This window comes from Helicoverpa armigera, chromosome 14 (genome assembly GCF_030705265.1).
Source record: "Helicoverpa armigera isolate CAAS_96S chromosome 14, ASM3070526v1, whole genome shotgun sequence".
Lineage (NCBI taxonomy): Eukaryota > Metazoa > Arthropoda > Insecta > Lepidoptera > Noctuidae > Helicoverpa > Helicoverpa armigera.
In genome coordinates, this window is record NC_087133.1 from 1,106,767 (window position 1) to 1,127,110 (window position 20,344).

At 36.8% G+C, this 20,344-nt stretch overlaps 1 protein-coding gene and 2 non-coding genes across 3 annotated transcripts; 1 reads left to right on the forward strand and 2 right to left on the reverse strand.

Moving 5' to 3' along the window:
* Window positions 1–2,195: 2,195 nt before the first annotated feature.
* LOC110376144 (synaptic vesicle glycoprotein 2B) lies at window positions 2,196–18,380 on the reverse strand. Its single transcript, XM_021334528.3, has 12 exons — window positions 17,987–18,380; window positions 13,256–13,497; window positions 12,392–12,553; window positions 9,900–10,062; window positions 8,280–8,401; window positions 6,856–7,094; window positions 5,879–6,021; window positions 5,381–5,495; window positions 4,781–4,922; window positions 3,224–3,380; window positions 2,722–2,849; window positions 2,196–2,402 (listed from the first exon to the last, which is right to left on the reverse strand). Exons 2-12 carry the CDS (start codon window positions 13,356–13,358, stop codon window positions 2,323–2,325), a joined length of 1,554 nt encoding a protein of 517 aa, XP_021190203.3. The 5' UTR covers window positions 13,359–13,497; window positions 17,987–18,380; the 3' UTR covers window positions 2,196–2,322.
* Window positions 3,554–3,672, forward strand: LOC126053937 (5S ribosomal RNA). Its single transcript, XR_007510585.1, has one exon. It is a non-coding gene; the product is annotated as a 5S ribosomal RNA (ribosomal RNA).
* On the reverse strand, window positions 3,899–4,017 carry LOC135117796 (5S ribosomal RNA). Its single transcript, XR_010277176.1, has one exon. It is a non-coding gene; the product is annotated as a 5S ribosomal RNA (ribosomal RNA).
* Window positions 18,381–20,344: the final 1,964 nt, after the last annotated feature.

Genomic DNA, 20,344 nt, shown 5'->3' on the forward strand with positions numbered 1-20,344 from the left:
CTTAAACATCGTACGCACTCATTCATTTAACATTTAAACCCATCAAGAGGGTCAAAGTCAGCAACAAAACACAGTATAATTGAACAGGGAGGGTTAAACTGAATAAATTCAGGGTCAATAGCAGGGGAGTAAGTCACCCCATGTACGTACAGTAATTTTAATTAGCCAACCGTTAGCAACATATGTGGCTTATGGAATGTTCTATGGGGTGCAAATAACTATGGTGAGTACGATGGAAATTATTGTTTTTGCTTGTTATTGATATTTTTATTGTTTGCAGTTTCATTTGTTTTGTCTGTGGGGTTGTGTCGTGTTTTAAAAATTATTGCTTGTTACTTATGCGTACTAACTTAACCAAATTCTGAACCGATTGCAATGTTTCCATAAAGATATGGAGTGTCAAAGATAGGCTTTATTTTGCTAATCCGTTTGGAGACAGAGAAAATATCATGGGTGAGCGACTTATTTTCTTCGGGGTCGCGGGCGCAGTCGTCGGCTAGGCTAGACCTAGTTTGTATAAAATATTTGCTATGTGCTATAATTATATAGCTAGATCTAGTTTTAGAAAGTCAGTTTGTATATGTATGATAATTTTCAATTCGAATAAAAATTTCGCAACATATCAATACCTACACAGAATCTGGTAGTAAGTATTTAAGTATTTCTATTTCCTCTGTCTAGAATAGTCTATCTAGATTTTAGGCTTAACGTAGATAGGAAACCCGCAAAATCTTAAAGTCCCTAACCTCATCAGGACGGAACGAAATTCCGTAGAAACACAAAGATTTCATCACTACCTGAGCTCGGAACTTTTTTCACAGTAATTCGTCCATTTTTTTTTCAAAAGCAGTGATATTTCGGCTATTATTTCGTCATAAAATACTCTATCAAAACATTTTTGGGGATACAAGACGGATTCGGGTGATTGGGCCAACGTTTTTTTGGAAATAGCAAGCCGACACGGGTTGATTACAGTGTTGGTATTTGCATTTGGTATTTTGTTGGGAAAATAGTAGGTAGTTTTAGTTTGAAGAATTTTAAGCCATGTAAATTTCGGAGTAGCTTTGCAATGTCAATCACACATTGCAATGTCAGGTGCTCACATCAGTAACATGGGAATGTGTAGGTAAATGTGGAAACATGTTAAAAATTGTTTATAGGATTACTTATAGTTTCGGATTTTTCAAATTTTGTCTGCCAGAAACTTAAGTAACTCTGCCCGTCTATCTGTCCGGCTTTTACGCTAAAACTATTGAACTATTGTAAATAAAAAGTGCACCTATAGTCTAGCTGAAGCCTGAGAGAGGATATCGATGTGCTAAAGCTACTTGTTATCCAAGATCGGGATCTAGTTCTCTCAGGAGCTGGGTAGCACATGCATAAGGTAGGAAGGACACAACGTTCTACACCACAGCTTCTTAAAATTCACCTTTTTATTGTTAATCTTTCTTCTCTCTACTTCTTTTCTATTTATTTCGCAGACCACTTCGGGCGCCAAAGAAAGCTCGGGTCATTTCACGCTCCACTTTATTTTTTTGTGACCCCTTAACTAGATGTGACAAAAACGTGTCAACGGGTTGCGCAGGCGCCGATTATGATGATAGGCTAACGGATAAACATTAGCTAAATCGGAATATAATGATGCTTCATTTGTCACTTCACCCTTTTGTCACCCTTTGAGTGTGGATTGTAATCTTTGGTTTAGATAGGTAATTAGGAGGAGAGATAAAAATTGGGTCAGTTATGATTTTATGATTGTCTCGCAAAGTTGGAATTCAGCCTAATGGTTTTAGTTGTCCAAAAATATATATTATAATCATATTAAACCGACAGTTAAAGAGTTTGTTGTTAGCACCTATGCATGTAGTTATACGATCATGAACTATTGATATAAAATTAAATGCAACCAATTTTGATCAGCTATTATTTGCCTGCATGTTGTATTACACACTATACTACATACCAACTAGGAAAACAATCGAACCCCCAACACGCATGGCTCTGCAGCGGAATGTTTTAAATGACGACTCACGACATCTATTTATTTTTTGAGGAACTACGCCGTTGGTTCTTAATATACCTTTACATTTTCTTCGACGTAAATAGTCCAGCAAAAATGCGATAGATGTCGCTGTATTCAAAATCCTTCCATACATGTTGAGCGCTGCATTAAATTGGGTAAAATTTCATAAAACTTGTTTATGATTTTCTTAATTCATTTATTAAATAAAATAATAATCTAAATGCCTCATAAAATATTACAAATGCATAAACTGTCTTCTATCAGTCTCTTTTTGGAAGTTATTCTATGACAACATAGAATTAGTAGGTGAAGCCTTTCGCCTCCATTTCATCCCGAACGCTCTGTGGGTTTGGCCAGAACACCATCAAGATGGTTGAACCTGAGAAACAAAAAACTTTGTAAATATATCGGAAACTAAATTGCATTCGCGCTTAAAGAAAATGTGTTCATTATTTTGGTCATGGAAAGTAGTTTATTTTTCATAATAGTGGTATTCATATCATTTATTGCGTTACCTACCTAATGTAACTAATTAAGGTGTAAATGAAAAAAATACACAATTGTGGATACTGATAGGCACAGAAAGAAAGGTAGGACTTAAATTTCTTGGGATTAATTTCTGGATTTAGTAAGGACCCGCCTATCATCTACAACTGTTATTGAATATGTAGGTGAAATGAAATGAGTAATAGTCTTACCAGCAGTAAAAACCCCAAAGACGGTGAAGGCTTCATGGCAGTGCAGATCCAGAGTGGCTCCGAGGAAGTTGGAGCCCACTGCCGCACCGGTACGACCCACCATGTACATCACACACATTGCCATGGCCCTGGAAATTAAAGAAAAGTGATTATTAAGCTAATTTACGTTTTAAACTCTAGGCACCCCTAAGAAAGACTATATTATGACGAAAGAGTTACTTAAATTAAGTACATATTAGTATATTACATAGTACTGCTTATCCACTGTGTTTCAAGTTTATTGGGATATAATAACACACTACATATAATAGGTACTTATTTTGAAAGAGTACTCAAGTATCTACCTAACCCATGAAATAACTAACTAGGTGACCTCGAAATACTTACTCAAATGTTAGTTCCTTAACTTTAAATTCTGCTTAAAAGTGACGTAAAAAAGTAGATTAGTTTCAGTAGTCAACTCAAAGACTTTAATAAATGTTTTTTTAGCTTTAATTTGTACCTAAGTTGTGTAGGGAACACATCAACAGCAATAGCCGCGAGAATGGAGGCAGCACAGCCGGAGCACAGAGATATGATGAGCAGCACCGTAGCTGCTATACCTTCAGGCACGAAGGCAGCTCCAACTGTCGCTATTCCACAGATAAACATTATACCACCTGAAAAAATAAACAAAAATATTACAATACAACCTTGAAAAAAGTTTCTACTGTCCTGAGACTACCGAAGCATCAACTCACTGCGATACTTTTTTGCTAGACTGTACCTTTTTGGAACAAATGACGTCATCGTTTATCTACGGATACTAATGAATAATTTTGACTTTTACGTCGCCAACGTCCATACCACGTTGAATACACCGGTTCTCGTCCGATCACCGAAGTTAAGCAACATCGGGCGCGGTCAGTACTTGGATGGGTGACCGCCTGGGAACACCGCGTGACGTTGGCTTTTTGTAGTTTTTTTGAAATTCAAATTTTTAAAATAATAATTTACTTTTAATATTTTTCAGGTAGTCATTTACTTACATTCCACCCATATGCAAAGGCACATACAAGTAGGTAGAGGCTCTTTGGTAGGATTTACCAGTTTTCTAAACTGATTTTTTATGAAAATCACGTGAAAAAAAATGCACTAAAAACAACTTAAAATATTTTTACACTTCCAAAAAACAAAAAGCCAACGTCACGCGGTGTTCCCAGGCGGTCACCCATCCAAGTACTGACCGCGCCCGATGTTGCTTAACTTCGGTGATCGGACGAGAACCGGTGTATTCAACGTGGTATGGACGTTGGCGATAAACAAGTCCAAATTATTTATTGTTATCCACGACAGCGATAAAGAAGTAACATGACGTCATTATCATAAGTTTGTTTATAAAACCACATACCTAACCATATTCCAGTACAGCATGCCATAATTATCATTATTGTAACAAGACCGCGCCATATGAGCGATTTATGACCAAGATTATAGAGTTCAGATTGGCATGTTACAAGTTCCTCACATGCCGCGACAAAAAATTGTAAGTATCCCCTCTAGGTATCTATCGCGGCAGCACTACCGGTCTCTCCTTACGAACCAATTTGAAGTCTATTCTTTAGAGAATAAGGTTCAAAATACTAAGACTGAAAATTTTATTTAGATAAGCGTATTGGCTTAGCAGCATTTAGGTACAACAAAGTAGGTAATGTATGGTCTTAAAATAAATGCCGTGCCTACGGTTTTGTCCCAATCATGGAGGGCTAATAAATAAATATAAGCTATTAAGTTCCATAGCAAAGGACGTAAATAAATGCCATTTTTTTAAGCATCAATTCAATAAAAAAAAAAAAACATTTTAATTTGCCACGCCTGAAAAAGACCGTCAACCTCAACTTCATCATTAGATTAACTTTCCGTGCGAATAAATATTTCAGACTTTGAGTTTGAAAAATTTCTTCGTGCCCTTTTCCCTATTTATTTGAGGTCAGTGCAAGATTATGTTTTCTGCTTATTATTTCAGCCGTCATAATAATATCCACATCAGTTAGTAAAATATTAATATAGGAATACTCACAGTATAGCGTTTTCCGTCCCACTTTGTTGATGAGGAAGCCTATGGCTAAGTACGTGAGCGCGAACACTGCTCCCATGGACATGGATATGGGGAACACCGCCACTGACACTTCCGACTGGCACGCTGCCAGTTCTGAAGACAGCTGGAAAGAGAAGATGAGAAAAGATCAAGGAAAGTATCCCACTCCAAGATTTGAGGAAGATAAAGTGTATGGGTCACTTGAACGGCAAATTGTTTAAGGTTGTAGGAATTATTATGGACTAACTGCTAACTGGTCATAGGCTCTTGATAACACAGAAGGAAGGTTTTGTCATTCTGGTTCCTGAGCACCCTTATCGAAGGTTTGATATAAGGTGTTTACTACACCTAATAATAAACCGAGAATAAAGTTGCTCAAAAATTGGCTTTAGATGAACCGTCAAAAAGGTCAGAAACCGGCTTATAAGCAGGTAGGTACCTATCATTAAGATTTATTTCATGCAGATTTTCATCATCGCATGGATAGGTACCAACCAAGCATGGATAAACTCAAAAAAAAAATCTTAAATTCTGCACGGGTTTAGAATCATCATTTAGATACATAAATCTTTTGTTACTTACACTTGCATTAATGAATTTATCACGAATAATTTGACATATTGTAATGCTCCTATTTGCATTACTTCCTAAAATACTGTTCAGTATATCTGGTACCCAAACGTACAATCCACTCGACCTGCAACACAAAAATAACATTTATTTAAATTCATCATGAATCAGCATCAGTATAAGTTGGAAGACTGAAAATGCTTGCACGGAATTACTTGAGATTCGCTTCAATAGGTACTCCACTGATTTTCAATTGTGCAAAAAACTTTAAGAAACTTAGTTATAGTTCTCGAAAAACTTGATGTTGTTCTGTAACTAAATTTCCCACCCAAATCCCATCCCAAGATAAACTTTTTTATCTTTTATTCCTTTACAATTACACTGACGAACCAATTTACATGAAATTCAATATTGAGATATAGGTACCTAATTTCATATTTTTTTATTCAGGCGTCAACACAACAACTAAATTAATTTATAAAAATTCTACACTATTATCATAAAACTTACACCATAAACACCGCGAACATGGAGATATGCGATATGAAGACACAGCGCAGGAGTGGCACTCTGAACATCAGCCCCACATTCTTGACTGCGCCGGCAAAACCACCTGTTTTGATCTCTTCACTGCCTGTTATTAGTTTCTTTACCTGAAATATATAAATATGGAAATAAATAAATACCTCTGATGAAAAATATCCACTACTATGCTTTGTAAATATACATAGAGTGATAAGGTTTCGATTGCGGTGTCAGACCTAGGTATCAGCCCAGTGGTTGCAGATATGTGCGTTCACACAAAACAATTATACTTCAGCTTTTTAAAACTTTACGAGATGGCTTAAAAACTCCTTTGACAACCCGCGATAGAAGTGTACAGTACTGGGATTGTGAAAATAAATAAATATTATACTCATGATAAGCTATTTCTGGTCTTTCACATCATTATATCTGAAAGTACTATTTAGTCATTAATTACTGCTAATTAACTACCTACCTAGAACTTTAACCCTTGGGAATTATGGTGCAATAAATAGTTAATGATGTTTATTATCCATTAAAAATCCATTTAATATCTGTATTACGTATCATATTTATCTACCTCATACACATGTGTGACCTCCATACAAAGTAGATCAGTTAATATTGTGATAATCGTCATCATTTTGGGAGATACGCTATTACTATTACAAACAGGCATTTGAACCGAAATTAGACCATAGGTTCCTAACAACGACAGCATTGCCTAGTGGGCACTGGCCCGTCGTGTTTTACAATGGCAACTTTCTGGAACACCCACGGAATATAACAAGCTTTCTGAGGAACAAATTCCTGCTCTCGGAGCAGCCTTTGTCCTTTTCCAGTCTCTAAACTATCCTGTCTACCAAATATTTAAAAACACAGTAATATCGGTGTGAAAGGAAGACAGACAGACAGACGGATAACACCATTCAATCAAATAGAAGAGCATACAAAATACTCACAGCAAAATCATCAGCACTGGTACCACTATTCCACGCATACATCATCGCTAGAACAGGCAATGCTGCATCAGGACCCTTCGCAGCCAGCAGATACCGAGGACTTTCTGGCAAGAACAGCAGGATAGCTGCAGCCACCAGCCCTGGGGCACACCAGAGCCAGACGAAAGCTCGCCAGGGTACGATGGTCATGTAGGCAAACGTGAAGGACCATTTTCCGGGGATTATTAGCCAGGCGAGACCTGGAATGTGAAGGGAAAATATTGTTTAGTGGTGTCCTGAAACTGACACAGCTGCTTCTGGTAAGCCTACATACTTGGGAAAAGACTTGGCAGATGGTTACTGAAACTTGGTTAAGTTGATGACTTCCCAGTTTAAATTTCGTATCCTTGTATAATTCGACACACGTGCTTACATTTTATTATTTGCATTATATGCATTATATACATTTTATTTAGGTTCGATATATACAGACTTATATAAGGAGGAATATTTTGTTTTTTAGTACCCCAAAGGCTCCAAAACCATTGCACCGATTTGAAAAATTCTGTCACTGTTGGGAAGCTTCATTGTCTCCGAGTAACATAAGCTATATTTTATCCCGGTACGGGCAGTGGTTCCCACGACACGAGTGAAACCGCGGGAAAACAGCTAGTTATTGTATATCCAAGATAATTTACCCTGTATAAAGCAATAATAGTTATTAGGTCGTTCATTGATAAATATAAGTTCAAGTTAACGCAAGTTATTAACTTAGATAACTTAATGCTAATTGCTTAATTAGAATTTATATGCATGTTTGCCTTGGCGTAGAACAGACCCACTTCGATAAGGTTTCTCTTAGTTATTCGCATCGCTGCATTTAAGTGAATAAATAATTTATTTTTGCAAAGCGGATTAAAGGATCCATCGCTGGTGAGGTAAACACAAGAAAACGATATTCGCACTACAGGAAAACTATAGCAAAGTTATCAAAGACTGGGATACCTAATAATTTAGTTGAGCAGCATGAGAATATAACGAGACATATAGGTACATGCAAATCCTACTTATGAATAATTAAATAAATAAATAAATAAATAAATTAATGATGACAGACAATTTAGCAGATCTAAATGTGATGCTGGGCCACTTCGTCTTACCAACAAAGACACATACCTACTTAGAAAGTGAAGGGTGATTGTTTTGAGAGCAGTCTTTTCCTGACATTCGAAAAGTAAGTATTTCTCAGCCTGATTAGGTAGATAAATAAATCTATTTTTGATTTCGAAAAAGGAAGATCGTCTGCTTCTTTGCTCAGCTATTTTATCACCCAAATCCATCCAAGTTTTTATATCGAAAAACATACTAAACAACCATCTACATGTATAGGTAATCATTCAAGTTCTCAAGCAGTAGATTATTAAGTAGGTATTTGATGTACAAACCTGGCAATATAATAAAGGAGAAGGATATGAAGGCCGAACTCCACGCTATGGCTGCCGCACGCTTGGAGTTCGCATGCATTTCACCTAAATATGCATACACTGTTGCACTGGACGCTGATATTCTGGAAATAATAAAAGAAGAACAATAAAATTATAAAACTATTTTATTCTTCAGAAAATAGTACTAGGGAGGACCAGTCCTGCAAAGGCTACGGGATTGTTCGAAAGAGAATACAATGGGTTCCAGAAGGAACGTGGTGGGTTTTGGTCAGCAAACGTCTGACACTCCATCACATCAAATAATAATTTTCCGCCTCTAAAAGGGAGCCTTTACAAGGGAGAAAACGCGTTTGTCTTGTCCTTTTGACAACCTTATAATTTTAAAGGTAGACAGACAAAAATCATTAGATACGCTTTTTGAAAACCACTTTGTGAGTAAAAAAGGGAAACCTGATAGTTTTACAAATGCTTGCAAATTAAACGCACAGTCGTAGAATGTAAACAACAATAAAAAATGTTATTAACTTATCAGAATAATTGCAATAAATAAATTAATACTTAATGGATTATTACTTCTAGGACATTAAACTTGGATCATTGACCCCACTACGTTTTACTTTTTTTATGTAAACCATCAAGTGACTTCTTCCTCTGTGGGTGCAGCGTGAGTGTCAGATTCTTATCGACCAAAACCCACCATGTTCCTTCTTGAGCCCTTTATGTACCAGAGCTGCGGCAACTCTTTCGAACAATCCCGCAGCCTAGGCAGGCTTTGGCCCTGGTATCCCAGGGAGTGTTCTGTACCGAGTCTTGATTTATCAATTAAGGTAAAAAAAATGTTACACGATCATGTGATTTGACAAATTAGACCCTGGTAGACCCCACTGACCCTTTACCTAAAATTACAATATTTATGCATGTTAGATATATTAAACCCAAATAATTTGTTTGTTTTCATCAAATTGGGTTTATTTGGCACAGTTCTTCAGATTACGGCTTGCCTTGAGAGATAATTGTGATACTTTAATAATCTAAATACTTAGTTGCATATTTCAAAATACAATTAATCACTACTGTTATCTAAAAAAGTCGACTGACATAATTTAATAGTGATAAACCTAGTGTGGTAAATATGCATAAGTAGTTGTTCCTTTCTGTTTCATCCGCTCCCCGGGGGAATTTCTTACAGCACCCGGAGAAAAAGTTGTTTCACAGGCTTTTGGTGTATCAAACTTTTAAATCGGTTCATTAATTAGAATGGATTTAATAAGCACCAAACTCCTTGTTGGGGTCTTCCTTATGTGCAGTGCCTTTCAATTGAAAAGAGTTTTTTTGAACTATTACACAGACACTATTTATTTTACTTATTTACACTGTGTGCTGTGCAAAAAGAGACTGCCATCCTCTCTGAGAACCTCAATCACTTCTCTTTCTTATTCTTGTTTAAAATCCAGAAAATATGACAACCAATGTACCAAGTGATATCGGGTTACCTATAGTTGACAAGGTCAGTAGGCAGTCGCTTCTTCTATAACACTGGTACTCAGCTGCAACCGGTTAGACTGGAAACCGACCCCCACGGAAAAGGATAGGCAGATGATGATCTTAAACAGAACTTACAAGCATCCAGTAAGGAATCTGAAGACTAGCAGCATCCACACGTTGGTGGAGAATGAGGATATGATGGAGAAGACTGCAGACAGGAGAATGGCTGGTAGCATCACAGCTCGGCGACCGATCCTGTCTCCAAGGTAGCCCCATAGGAATGAGGTGCTGATTATACCTGGTGAAAAGAAAATTTTTATAAAGGCTGTGTTCACATGTTAGGTAAGGAAAAATTTGTAAGTAATTAAGACAATAAGGCATTTTGTAATTTGAAGGTATTTTAAGCCGACCCCAAAAAAGCTCGGAAAAGGCTGGGCAGATGACGAATTAGTTGGTATTTAGCTAAATGTTCCAATTCAAAGTTATAGATTCGCAATCATTTATTTTATCGATATTCGTACAATCGTTAAAATATGCATCTACATACTTTTTGATAGGCTTAATTTTTGGCGTACGTGCTAATAATCTTCGTTAGTAATCTTGTTAAATCAATCATATTATCTCTATAACTATATCTAAATATATAAAACTCAAAGGTGACTGACTGACTGACTGACATAGTGATCTATCAACGCACAGCTGAAACCACTGGACGGATCGGGCTGAAATTTGGCATGCAGGTAGATGTTATGACGTAGGCATCTGCTAAGAAAGGATTTTGATCAATTCTACCCCCAAGGGGATAAAATAGGGGATGAAAGTTTGTATGAAACTTTGTCAATTTTAAACCGATCGGACTGAGACTTTGCATGCATAAAGCTACTATGGCGTAGGCAACTCTTAAGAAAGGATTTTGATAAATTCCATCCCTAAGGGGATAAAATAAGGGATGAAAGTTTGTATACATCTTCTTAGATTTTATGAAGAAGTCCTGATGACGAATCAGAATTTTGATTAATTCAACCCCCATTCAACCCCCACGGGTGATAAAATAAGGGATGATGAAGGATGTAAAATGTATTAGTTTGAACCTATCAGTACGTAATGGAAAGAACAAAATAATGTTTAGTTCTAAATGCGGCTGAAGGGTGAGGATACCTCGGCGGACTTTAAACGCAGATTACGCGCTCCCTGTGCTTACGATGCAACTGAGTGCCAGTGTTTTACAAGGAGCGACTGCCTATCTGACCTCCACAACCCGGTTACCCGCTGAACCCAACACCCCTTGGTAAAACTGGTCAGACTGGCTTCTGACTACCAAGAATGTTCAATGACAGCCGGAACCTACAGTTTAACATCCCCTCCAAATAACGGTCATTGGTATCCAAAATATACGTAGAAAGTACATACGAACTTAGAAAAGTTGCATTGGCAGGCACTTGACAGACCTGGAATCAAAGACGCACGCTCATACTTGAGAGATTGGTTCTCTACCCACTAAACCACCACGAATTCCACTAAGTCACCACGACTTTGTCATCTATTTAATGTTTTTTTACGTAATAATACGTGTAATATTTTTGCCACACACAACTTAAATGCGGACTAATTAGAATCACTAATTTTATCCCTATGGTCACGTCTATTGCGACTATTCAGATCTTTGATTTTGCTGACCCCGTAGTCGCTGGCATAAGGGACAGGATCCGCGTACGAAGTCGCGGGCATAAGCTAGTTAATCATAAAAACATACCGGTTATTTTTTTTATCTTCTTTTTATTCTTTTATATTTAAATTGCTTCTAATCTAACTAAAGTCATATTCATAAATCATTTAACTAATCCAATTTATTGTTAAATTAGCTTCAAACCGGTATAGTAACAACTCGTGGTGATAAAATTATAATCATTTTGCACCAGACATTGTTGCAAAAGCTAATTTATCGCAGAGGAGGACTTATCTATGTCATAAATGTTCTGTTGAACAATTGACATTATTACAATAGCTCGTTATCTATGCTAAAACTATTATGTCATACACGTTTCGATATCACTTTGGTCTGTGCTAAAGATAAATAAAAATTTCACAATATTTTTATTTTGTCGTAAACTTCTTTCCTTTCATCAATAAAATTATTGTCATGTTTCCGGCCATTGCTGATGCCTAATCCTAGCTTAAGATTACATTGTCTGCATTCTATCGGGCTTTGACGCCAAAACTACTGATCAAATGCAATTTCAAAATATTTTTGTATACCGATAGTCAGCAGCCCGGGAAAGAACATTGGCTAGGCTGCTCTTATCAATGTGGAAATGGACGTGGATGAAACCACGGAAAGAGCTAGTAAGAAAAACTTCCTCATTAACAAAAAGTACGTACTAAGTTTTTAAAAAATGCCCTCAATATCAAATAACTACTTTCCATAAGATAGTTGGTAGTGGATGAAAGCGGGCTGGCCAAGAATAGGATAGTTGGCGCTCATCGGGAGAAACCTACATTCAGCTATGGTTGGCAATGGGCTGATATAATGATGAAGATAAGACAGATAAAACCTTTTAAGCACGAACAAAAAGACAAAGACACACAATAAGAAATAAAGAAAACAAAGGGTGTCTAACAAAACTTACCAATAAAAGCAGCAGCATTAACAAGCCCCTTATCCTTGCTGGTGAGCTTCAGTTCACACTCAGCGGCTGTGATGGCGTAGCTCATGCCGACGGACTCCATGGAGACGTTTAGCATTATCAGCCCGCTGGTGAATAGCACCAGGTGGTTGAGTTTCCCATGGCCTGAGGAAGAAATGGTATGTGAGATTTTCATATTCAAGGGTTTTCAATATAGACCTATCACAGATTCTTACGAAAGGTCAAACGTTAGGTGCACGGTTCCAAGAAGTGGGATTTATGGAGAAGAACCGGCAAGAAACTTTATAGGATCCTTTTCCTTCTATTTATTAGAGTTTTTCTTTGTAGCGATAATTTAGCAGCATAGGAAATTGTCTTGCCAAACATGAGAATTAGGTTTATTAAATTATAGTTCTCCAAAAGCATAGCGTGAAGTGAATTATAATTATCGTTATAATTTTGATGAAGGTTAACATGCATCGTTTCCTCAGATAATTTATTAATGGAAGTTTTATAAATACCTGACTTGTCAATTGTCATGCAAATATCTAAATTCGAATAGAAACTTTAGTTTTTGTATCATTCTTGAACACAACCAGTTTTTTTAAGACGTGCAGACAGAAATGTGTTGCTAGGGAATTTTTGGTCGGTAAATGTAATTCAGCTTGAAACATACCTAGCCAAATAATACTAAAACTTAATCAAAAGTGTACTTCGGTAAAACTGAAAATTGCATGTTTTTATATCACATGTCGCAAATTTTACGATTCAGTGTGAGCGCGCCCTTTCACTGCATGATAATTATAGAAATGCCAAAATCCTTTTACATTTCTGATACTTCCATTACATTTTTACTGCAATATTTACCTGTTTGTTCAAAGGCATCTTCAAAACTGTGTTCACTAACTGGATTAAGTTTCTCAGCACTCTCAGCATCCCCATCTTTAATATATTTATTCTTATCTGTCATTGTACTTGACGTTTTATTTATCTTCTTAACTCTTACTAACTTGACATCACTCTTCTCTTGTCTTGTATATCAGGATACTTCTGTACTTTTTTCTTCGTTGATACAAACGTGATGAGACGGTGGGTAGAACTATTCATGTCTGTAAAAAAGATACGTTAATACATAAGTTATAATGTTATAAATATAACTTTTTTCTATGTACATAGCTTATATACTTAGCTCTGATAATAAGAAATTTTTTTAACGACTTCAAAAATCATCAAATGACCCGCTGTGGGTTAGCAGCGGCGAGGGAGTGTAAAGGGGTCTACACACCAAAGCCGCTGACCCGGCGGCACAGCCCGGCGGCACGACTGCCGCGGCATGTGGTGTTCTAGTAATTGTCAAATACTCTATGAAAGCCGGCGGCATGATTGTACAAAATACGGCCGGCGGGTTGGGCCGCCGGGCTGTGCCGCCGGCATCAGCGGCTTTGGTGTGTAGACACCATTAGACTCTTACTGACTAAAAACCGTCGTGTTCCGTCATAGGCCTTTTATGTGCCAGGGCCGAGGTATCTCTTTCGAACAACCCGCAGCCCTGGCCTAATAATATGAATGGAAGAAAGTTATAATACAGGGACGAGACTACAAAATCCTTCGACATTTTATCTCTCGCCTTAAATTGTTTCAGCTGCTCAATTATCAAGTAAGTAATTAGCTTATTCACAATCAGTATGTCAACAACCTTATAATTGAATCTACAATGCTAATTACTTTCAGAAATTACATAAGTAATTAGTTGCCGCTTCAAGGAATGAAAACTTGTTTTTTTCATTAAGAAAGTGTAACAGACTAGCCTTTTCCCCGCGGTTTCGCTCGCGTCCCGTGGGAACTACTACCCGTACTGGGATAAAATAGGTATATATCTTATATTACTCGAGAATAGTGTAGCTTTCCAACAGTGAAAGAATTTTTCAAATCGGTTCAGTAGTTTCGGAGCATCTAGGGTGTAAAGAAAAAAAAAGATTCCTCTTTATTATGTGTAGATATCGAGAAGAAAATTACCTTGCACTAGTTTTGAAGCATGTAATATAGTTACATGTTTTTCGTTATATGTATTTGATGGCAAAAAGCCACTTTATTCCAAGAAATAGGTATGCTTAGTTATTATTGCTTTATATGCAACTGTACTGAGGTCAAATGTAAACGCATAACTCAAGTGGTTGCCTTGGATTAGAACGGCAGGTCATTGCTTCGAGTCAAGGTCTGATGGGGGCTCAGTAAATAGTATGATCTGTCTAAGTCTTAGATATTGAGTCTAGGATACCTTAATGTGTATTTTGCGCTATCAATAAAAGCTATGAAAGAAGCTTAGACGGCGTACCTGCTGATTAAAATTGGGATCCCTTTAAAGAGCCAGACTCTCAACTCCCCATGACAACAAACAGCATAATTTCACTTTCTGCTCATTTCCTTTAAAAACCAGTAGGATATTCGAAAAAAAAGTTAGTTGAACCGGAAACAAATGAAAAACAAACAGGCTTGTTGTGCTCTCTAAGGCTCTCTAAGGAGACCTCACAACAAATTCTCCGGACCATAGAAAGTTCAAGAAAAACTACGCAGAAACATCATTATAATAACAAATCCAGTACTTTATCAGTATTTACGCAAAACCATAGAAACAAAGATACAACGTCACGCAATGGACAAACTGGTTTTGTGACGCTGTTCTTCGAAATAACAAAGAATGTATTGGTATACGCGTCAAAACCAGTTCTCAAAAAATATATGTTTTAAGGAGTATCAAATGTAACTTGACTCTTGTAAGGGGTTGAGCCACTCTTTGTGTTACATGCCGTTTTGAAGATAGGATGACTTTTGAAATATGTAGGTATCAAATCAGTAAATTTTTCTAATACCAGTTTAATTCCAGCGTATTTTAAGGTTTAAAAAAATGGTCTACACTTCAAGGGTTCAAGTCAAAAATTTGGATCCGTAAGAATACCCTTTACCTTAAATATGTACTTCCAACAGGCCATTTGATATGGCATCCAAGCACCCCCTTGTCAGTTACAATACAATACAGATCTTTCTTCTATGACACTTTCTTTTCTGACCACCTTTATAGGCGATTTATCTTAAAAATTAATCAGTAAATTATATTAATGCGGTCAGGAGCATCTTCATATTATATTTATTTCAAAAATGGATCAGTAAATACGCGGTAAAAGGGGGTCAGAAACCGGTCATTCATCACGTAAACTAACCTTGGTTAACGCAAAACCTGAATCTAAACTATGCCGTTCACCGTTTAGTTCACAACTAACTTTACATACTCGTACGTACAGTTAGGAACAAGAAACCATTAACAAAATCGAAAATTTCAAAATACCAAAATCGCAAAAGCAAAGTAATAAATCACCAACGCAAAAAGAGGAACACTGAGGAGGAAAAGATAGCGGAGATGCTATTAGGAAGGTAGGTCAGGCGCCTTCTTGTGGGTCAAGCAACGTATGATAGGCGTGATCAGTCACTAGACCTAAAGAGGCGTTCAGGTTCATTGACAAATCGTTCATACATTGTACGTACTTGATTGATTGGTCATATTATTTTTGAAATAATGGCCCGGTTGCACAGAAGGAAGGCAGTAAGGGAGCTAGTTACTTTGAACCAGTCTTTTAGGAGATTTTGCCTTATGACTTCTAAGCTAGTCACATTTCACCCGTCAGTGGCAGAATCGTTGACATCGTCATCGACAATTTGCCATAACCAAAAATAGAATAGAATAGAAGCTAGTCATTTTGTTCTCCATGGAGGAGTAATAAAAATTTGACCGCCATATGTGTCCGATTGTGGCACTGTAGGTTTTAAACAGATGAACCGATTGGCTGTGGTTTCTTTTAGCGATGAAAGCTAGTTTTTCATCGGTGGTCTTAAATATGCCCATCAAAATTGGCTCTATCTTTTAAAAGCTATTAACTGTTTATTCTACAGAGAGATTCTCTGATGCTTGATGTTATTTTTTCTGGCTTTTCAAGTGTTTTGTTAAACTGTTGCTTGTCTGTACGTGCTAAAAAGGTGATCGACCTTTACGTATTTACGTAGTAACCTACATCTTTCACTCATATTGTTATCAGTATGAGTCAAGATACCGTCGTGTTTACATCTAGACAGTAATGTGAAGAGATAAGGTTCAATATCGCTTGGCAGACGTGGCTACATTGTATTGTCATGATAATTTTATGATGGGTTTATACTTGATAATGAAATTAAACAAAGACTAGTTTAAATATTTTAGGGAGAAATTTTGTGATTTAATTTTAAGGATGAATTTGGCACATTCGAAGGATTTGAGCTGGCCAATATGCAGGTTCAGTTGATATCAATGTTTTCCTTTCTAGTCATATCGACTTTGACTAGGGCCTGTAGAAGCGTGTTCCAGCTTAACGGGATTAGGCTAGAAAGTAGGCTGAGTTTAAAAGGCAAGGTAACATTGATAGGTAAGTACCTAACTACCCAAGAAACGTTTCACTTTGTTTACGGATGGTAGGTAGATTTTTATGATAGGCGGTCAGAATACTACTGGTTATGGTTTGTTCAACGTTATATTTAAATAATGCAACTCACTCTTAATTTCGTTACTTATCATCAGGAAGTAAAGTTAAGCAAACAAAAAAAGATGGGTCGACAAAAACGTATCGCAAAACAAATAGGTAGGTAAGTGGGTAGTTATTTAAATACAGAATGACGTCATACAGTGAGAGATTTGATAAGAAAGTTGTGTAAAGAGTTTAATGTTACAAACATAGACGCTGTGTAAATAATATTACATAATGATACTGCAAATATTCATGCAGTTAAGAATCCAAAAACGTTCGGGAAGTAGGTATGAAAATTCTTATCATCTTCGTCAAGTAACTTTGCATCTTTAAAGGTAGCTACGTTCCTTCACAAAGATTCAAGGAACGAATAAAATATTAAACAGCTCTTGCCGATGAAGTCTTCCATTCTTACCTACTCTCAGCCATTTGACTATAAATGTTGACTTTTGTTCATTTTTGCAAGCCTCGAATCCGCCCCTAAGATGACGTTAGATGACCCAATAACCCTAAATTACTGATCTCAATTTTATTTACCTAAAATTTTTTAAATTTTCTTTTTATTTTGGTATTACATAGGTATTTCTGTTAGCACACTTGGTGGTATAGTACCGTGGATAACAATGGATATGGATTTTCCGAAAAAAAAACGTACAATTTAATTATTAAAGAAACATTCTTAATCCTCATTTAAACATGTGTAACAATTTGCCTGATAAAAAACGACGTACACCAGTACTCCAGTCTACCTACATGAGAATAATAATATTTATTTACTGTGAAAACGTTAGGTAGACTTACATCATCCATATAAATGCGCATAACTAAACCTAAGTTACAATAAGACCTTGGTTCATATCACTCCATGATGTTAGCATGTGCGAAAACGCCTACTTAGGTACTACCATGAATAATAATAACATTCCTTCACTACATCACAATAGCATAACAAATAAACAGGTAAGTCAGGTAACAGTTAAATAATAAGTTCAAAATACAGTTACTGTTAAACTGTAGTTAAGTAACGAATAAATGAAAGTTTACTCACACAACACGCGGCCCAAACCAAACAACTTAACTGCACTTATAAACGAACATATGATTGCAAAGTTAAACTAACTACCACAGCTTTATCACATCAAACTTTAACTAAAAACAACAAAAAAATAACTATAAACTTATAGATAACACATTTTAATTCAGTAAACCACGTTTTATGGTTATAAATGGGAGCACAAAACGCGACCTTCCCCGACCACGGTTACTGCTGTACTGAATGAACTACTGACTAAAATTAGGCACGGGAGCTGCGCAAACGCATTGCGGTATTTATATAGAGCTGGCAGGTCATTCTGAAGTATTTTGTTGCTTAATTATGCTTATTTTAAGTCTGGATTTAGGTTATTGTAGATAGAAAATAATTTTGAAAAGAGGACCTAATTAAAACAAAAGAATAACAAGTAATAGGGTGAGAGCTTGGTGGTGTAAATATTAATAATATATGTGTATTGATTATGTTAGATAAAAATGATTAGATATAGCTCGTACTATCAGGCAATACCATTCATTTAGTGATATTGGAAAAAGTATGGGTTGTAGACGGTCATTTACATGCCAATGACGCTCACGACGTGAACGCAGACTGTTTACAAAACTGTTTCGAATTTTTCCTTATTTTGCCCTTCAGCATGACTGTGCAATGTATATTTTAGGAAATGTTATTTTTTGTAAAACATCGCCATGTTTTTTTTCTTCTGTTTTAGTTGTGGTAAATTCTATTTCAATGGAATCATCACCTGCCTAGTATTTCCCAACTAAGTACAGCTGAGTACCAGTTGTTTTCTTTCTGACCTCCTTATCAAAGTTAAATGGAACCTGACTGAAGACTGCTTTCAGAGTTTTGACTTCTGGTTACCCGTAACGACTGTCAATGATTGGTATTTGTTTGGAACCCTTGCTTGGTATTTGGTGTTTCACAAGAGAAATAGATCTTAAATGACGTCGGGCTGCAACAAAAATGTTTCCATATTCAAATGAGTCAATTTTCGCAAAAAATTAAATATTATGCTAAGCAAATCACAATGTCCGTGATTTAGGAGCATAAAAACTGGACGAGGTTATCATTTCAGGTCACATCGCGCTGATAAGAGCATTATCATCGTCGCGCAATATGCCACTTCATAACAGATATATTTTGACGTCATGATGATCTGTCAATTCATTATTGATATTAATTACATAATATTCTGTTATTTTTTTTAATTAACCTGTGTTATCCCACTGCTGGGCAAAGGCCTCCCCCATAGCCTTCCATCTGATAACCTAATATTCTGATACCACTGAACAGTGGCGGATTTACAAACTTGCCGCTAGTAGGCCATTCAATTTTTGCCGCCTCTGATGATTGTGAACTTAATCACAGTTACTAGATTATTTTTGCAAGCCTCTATGTACCGAAGAGTTTAATGTTAACAAGTTTATACAACAGCGACTTTGAAGCGTAAAACCTCTGTAACTTTTAAACGGCTCAATCGATTTTCATCAAACATGTCTAAGAACACTCGCTCGTAAAACCTGTGGTACAAAAAAAAAACTAAATTGAAATCGGTTCATTCGTTCGGGTGCTATGATTCAGTGGCAGCGTAGCATCGGGTGGCACCCGGGGCGGATGGGCGTAGCCAGCTTTGGGCTCAGGGTGGGGCAGCAGTCAACCTATCTCCCGGGGGAGGGCGGGGGCCCTCCGATTTTTTGTATCTTGAGCCGTTAATTTCAAAATTGTTAATCTCTTAATTTGAGAGGTTTATATTTTCAGGTACAGAAAATAAACAATGACACACAGGACAAAAGCCAAAAGTAAGGGCATATAGTTTCTGAATACGCGAGCGAAGCGAGCGCTAAATTTTTATCGGACTTACACCAAATATTACGTAAAATTTAGCCCAAACGTACCTACTTAACTTTTTGTTTGTTGACAAATGCAAAAACAAGGGCATATAGTTTCTGAATACGCGAGCGAAGCGAGCGCGAAATTTTTATCGGACTCAAACCAAATATTAGGTACGTAAAATTTAGCCCAAACGTACTTAACCTTTTGTTTCCTGACCAATACAAACATAATAATATAGTTTCTGAATACGCGAGCGAAGCGAGCGCGAAATTTTTATTATTTTTTAAGACTCAAAACAAAAAAACTACGTTAAATGTCGCCCAAATATACATTTTCATGAATGGAGGGACTAGGTATGACACACCCGATTTACGTCTATACGAAAACCCCCTCGCTCGCATAGATAAGTCGATAAAAATAAAGTTAGATAACGTATAGCAACGTCGCGCAGCTAAGCTTCGCGGACCACTCGGAATGCCTCCAGGGACCACCAGTGGTCCGCGGACCACCGGTTATAAC

Coding starts and splice junctions, on each gene's coding strand:
- LOC110376144 (XM_021334528.3), bottom strand. CDS start 13,358: ATGACAGATAAGAATAAATATATTAAAGATGGGGATGCTGAGAGTGCT. Junction 10,063..12,391: donor TAATGCTGCTGCTTTTATTG/GTAAGTTTTGTT, acceptor TCTTTTCACCAG/GTATAATCAGCACCTCATTC. Junction 2,403..2,721: donor CTTTGGGGTTTTTACTGCTG/GTAAGACTATTA, acceptor TTTGTTTCTCAG/GTTCAACCATCTTGATGGTG.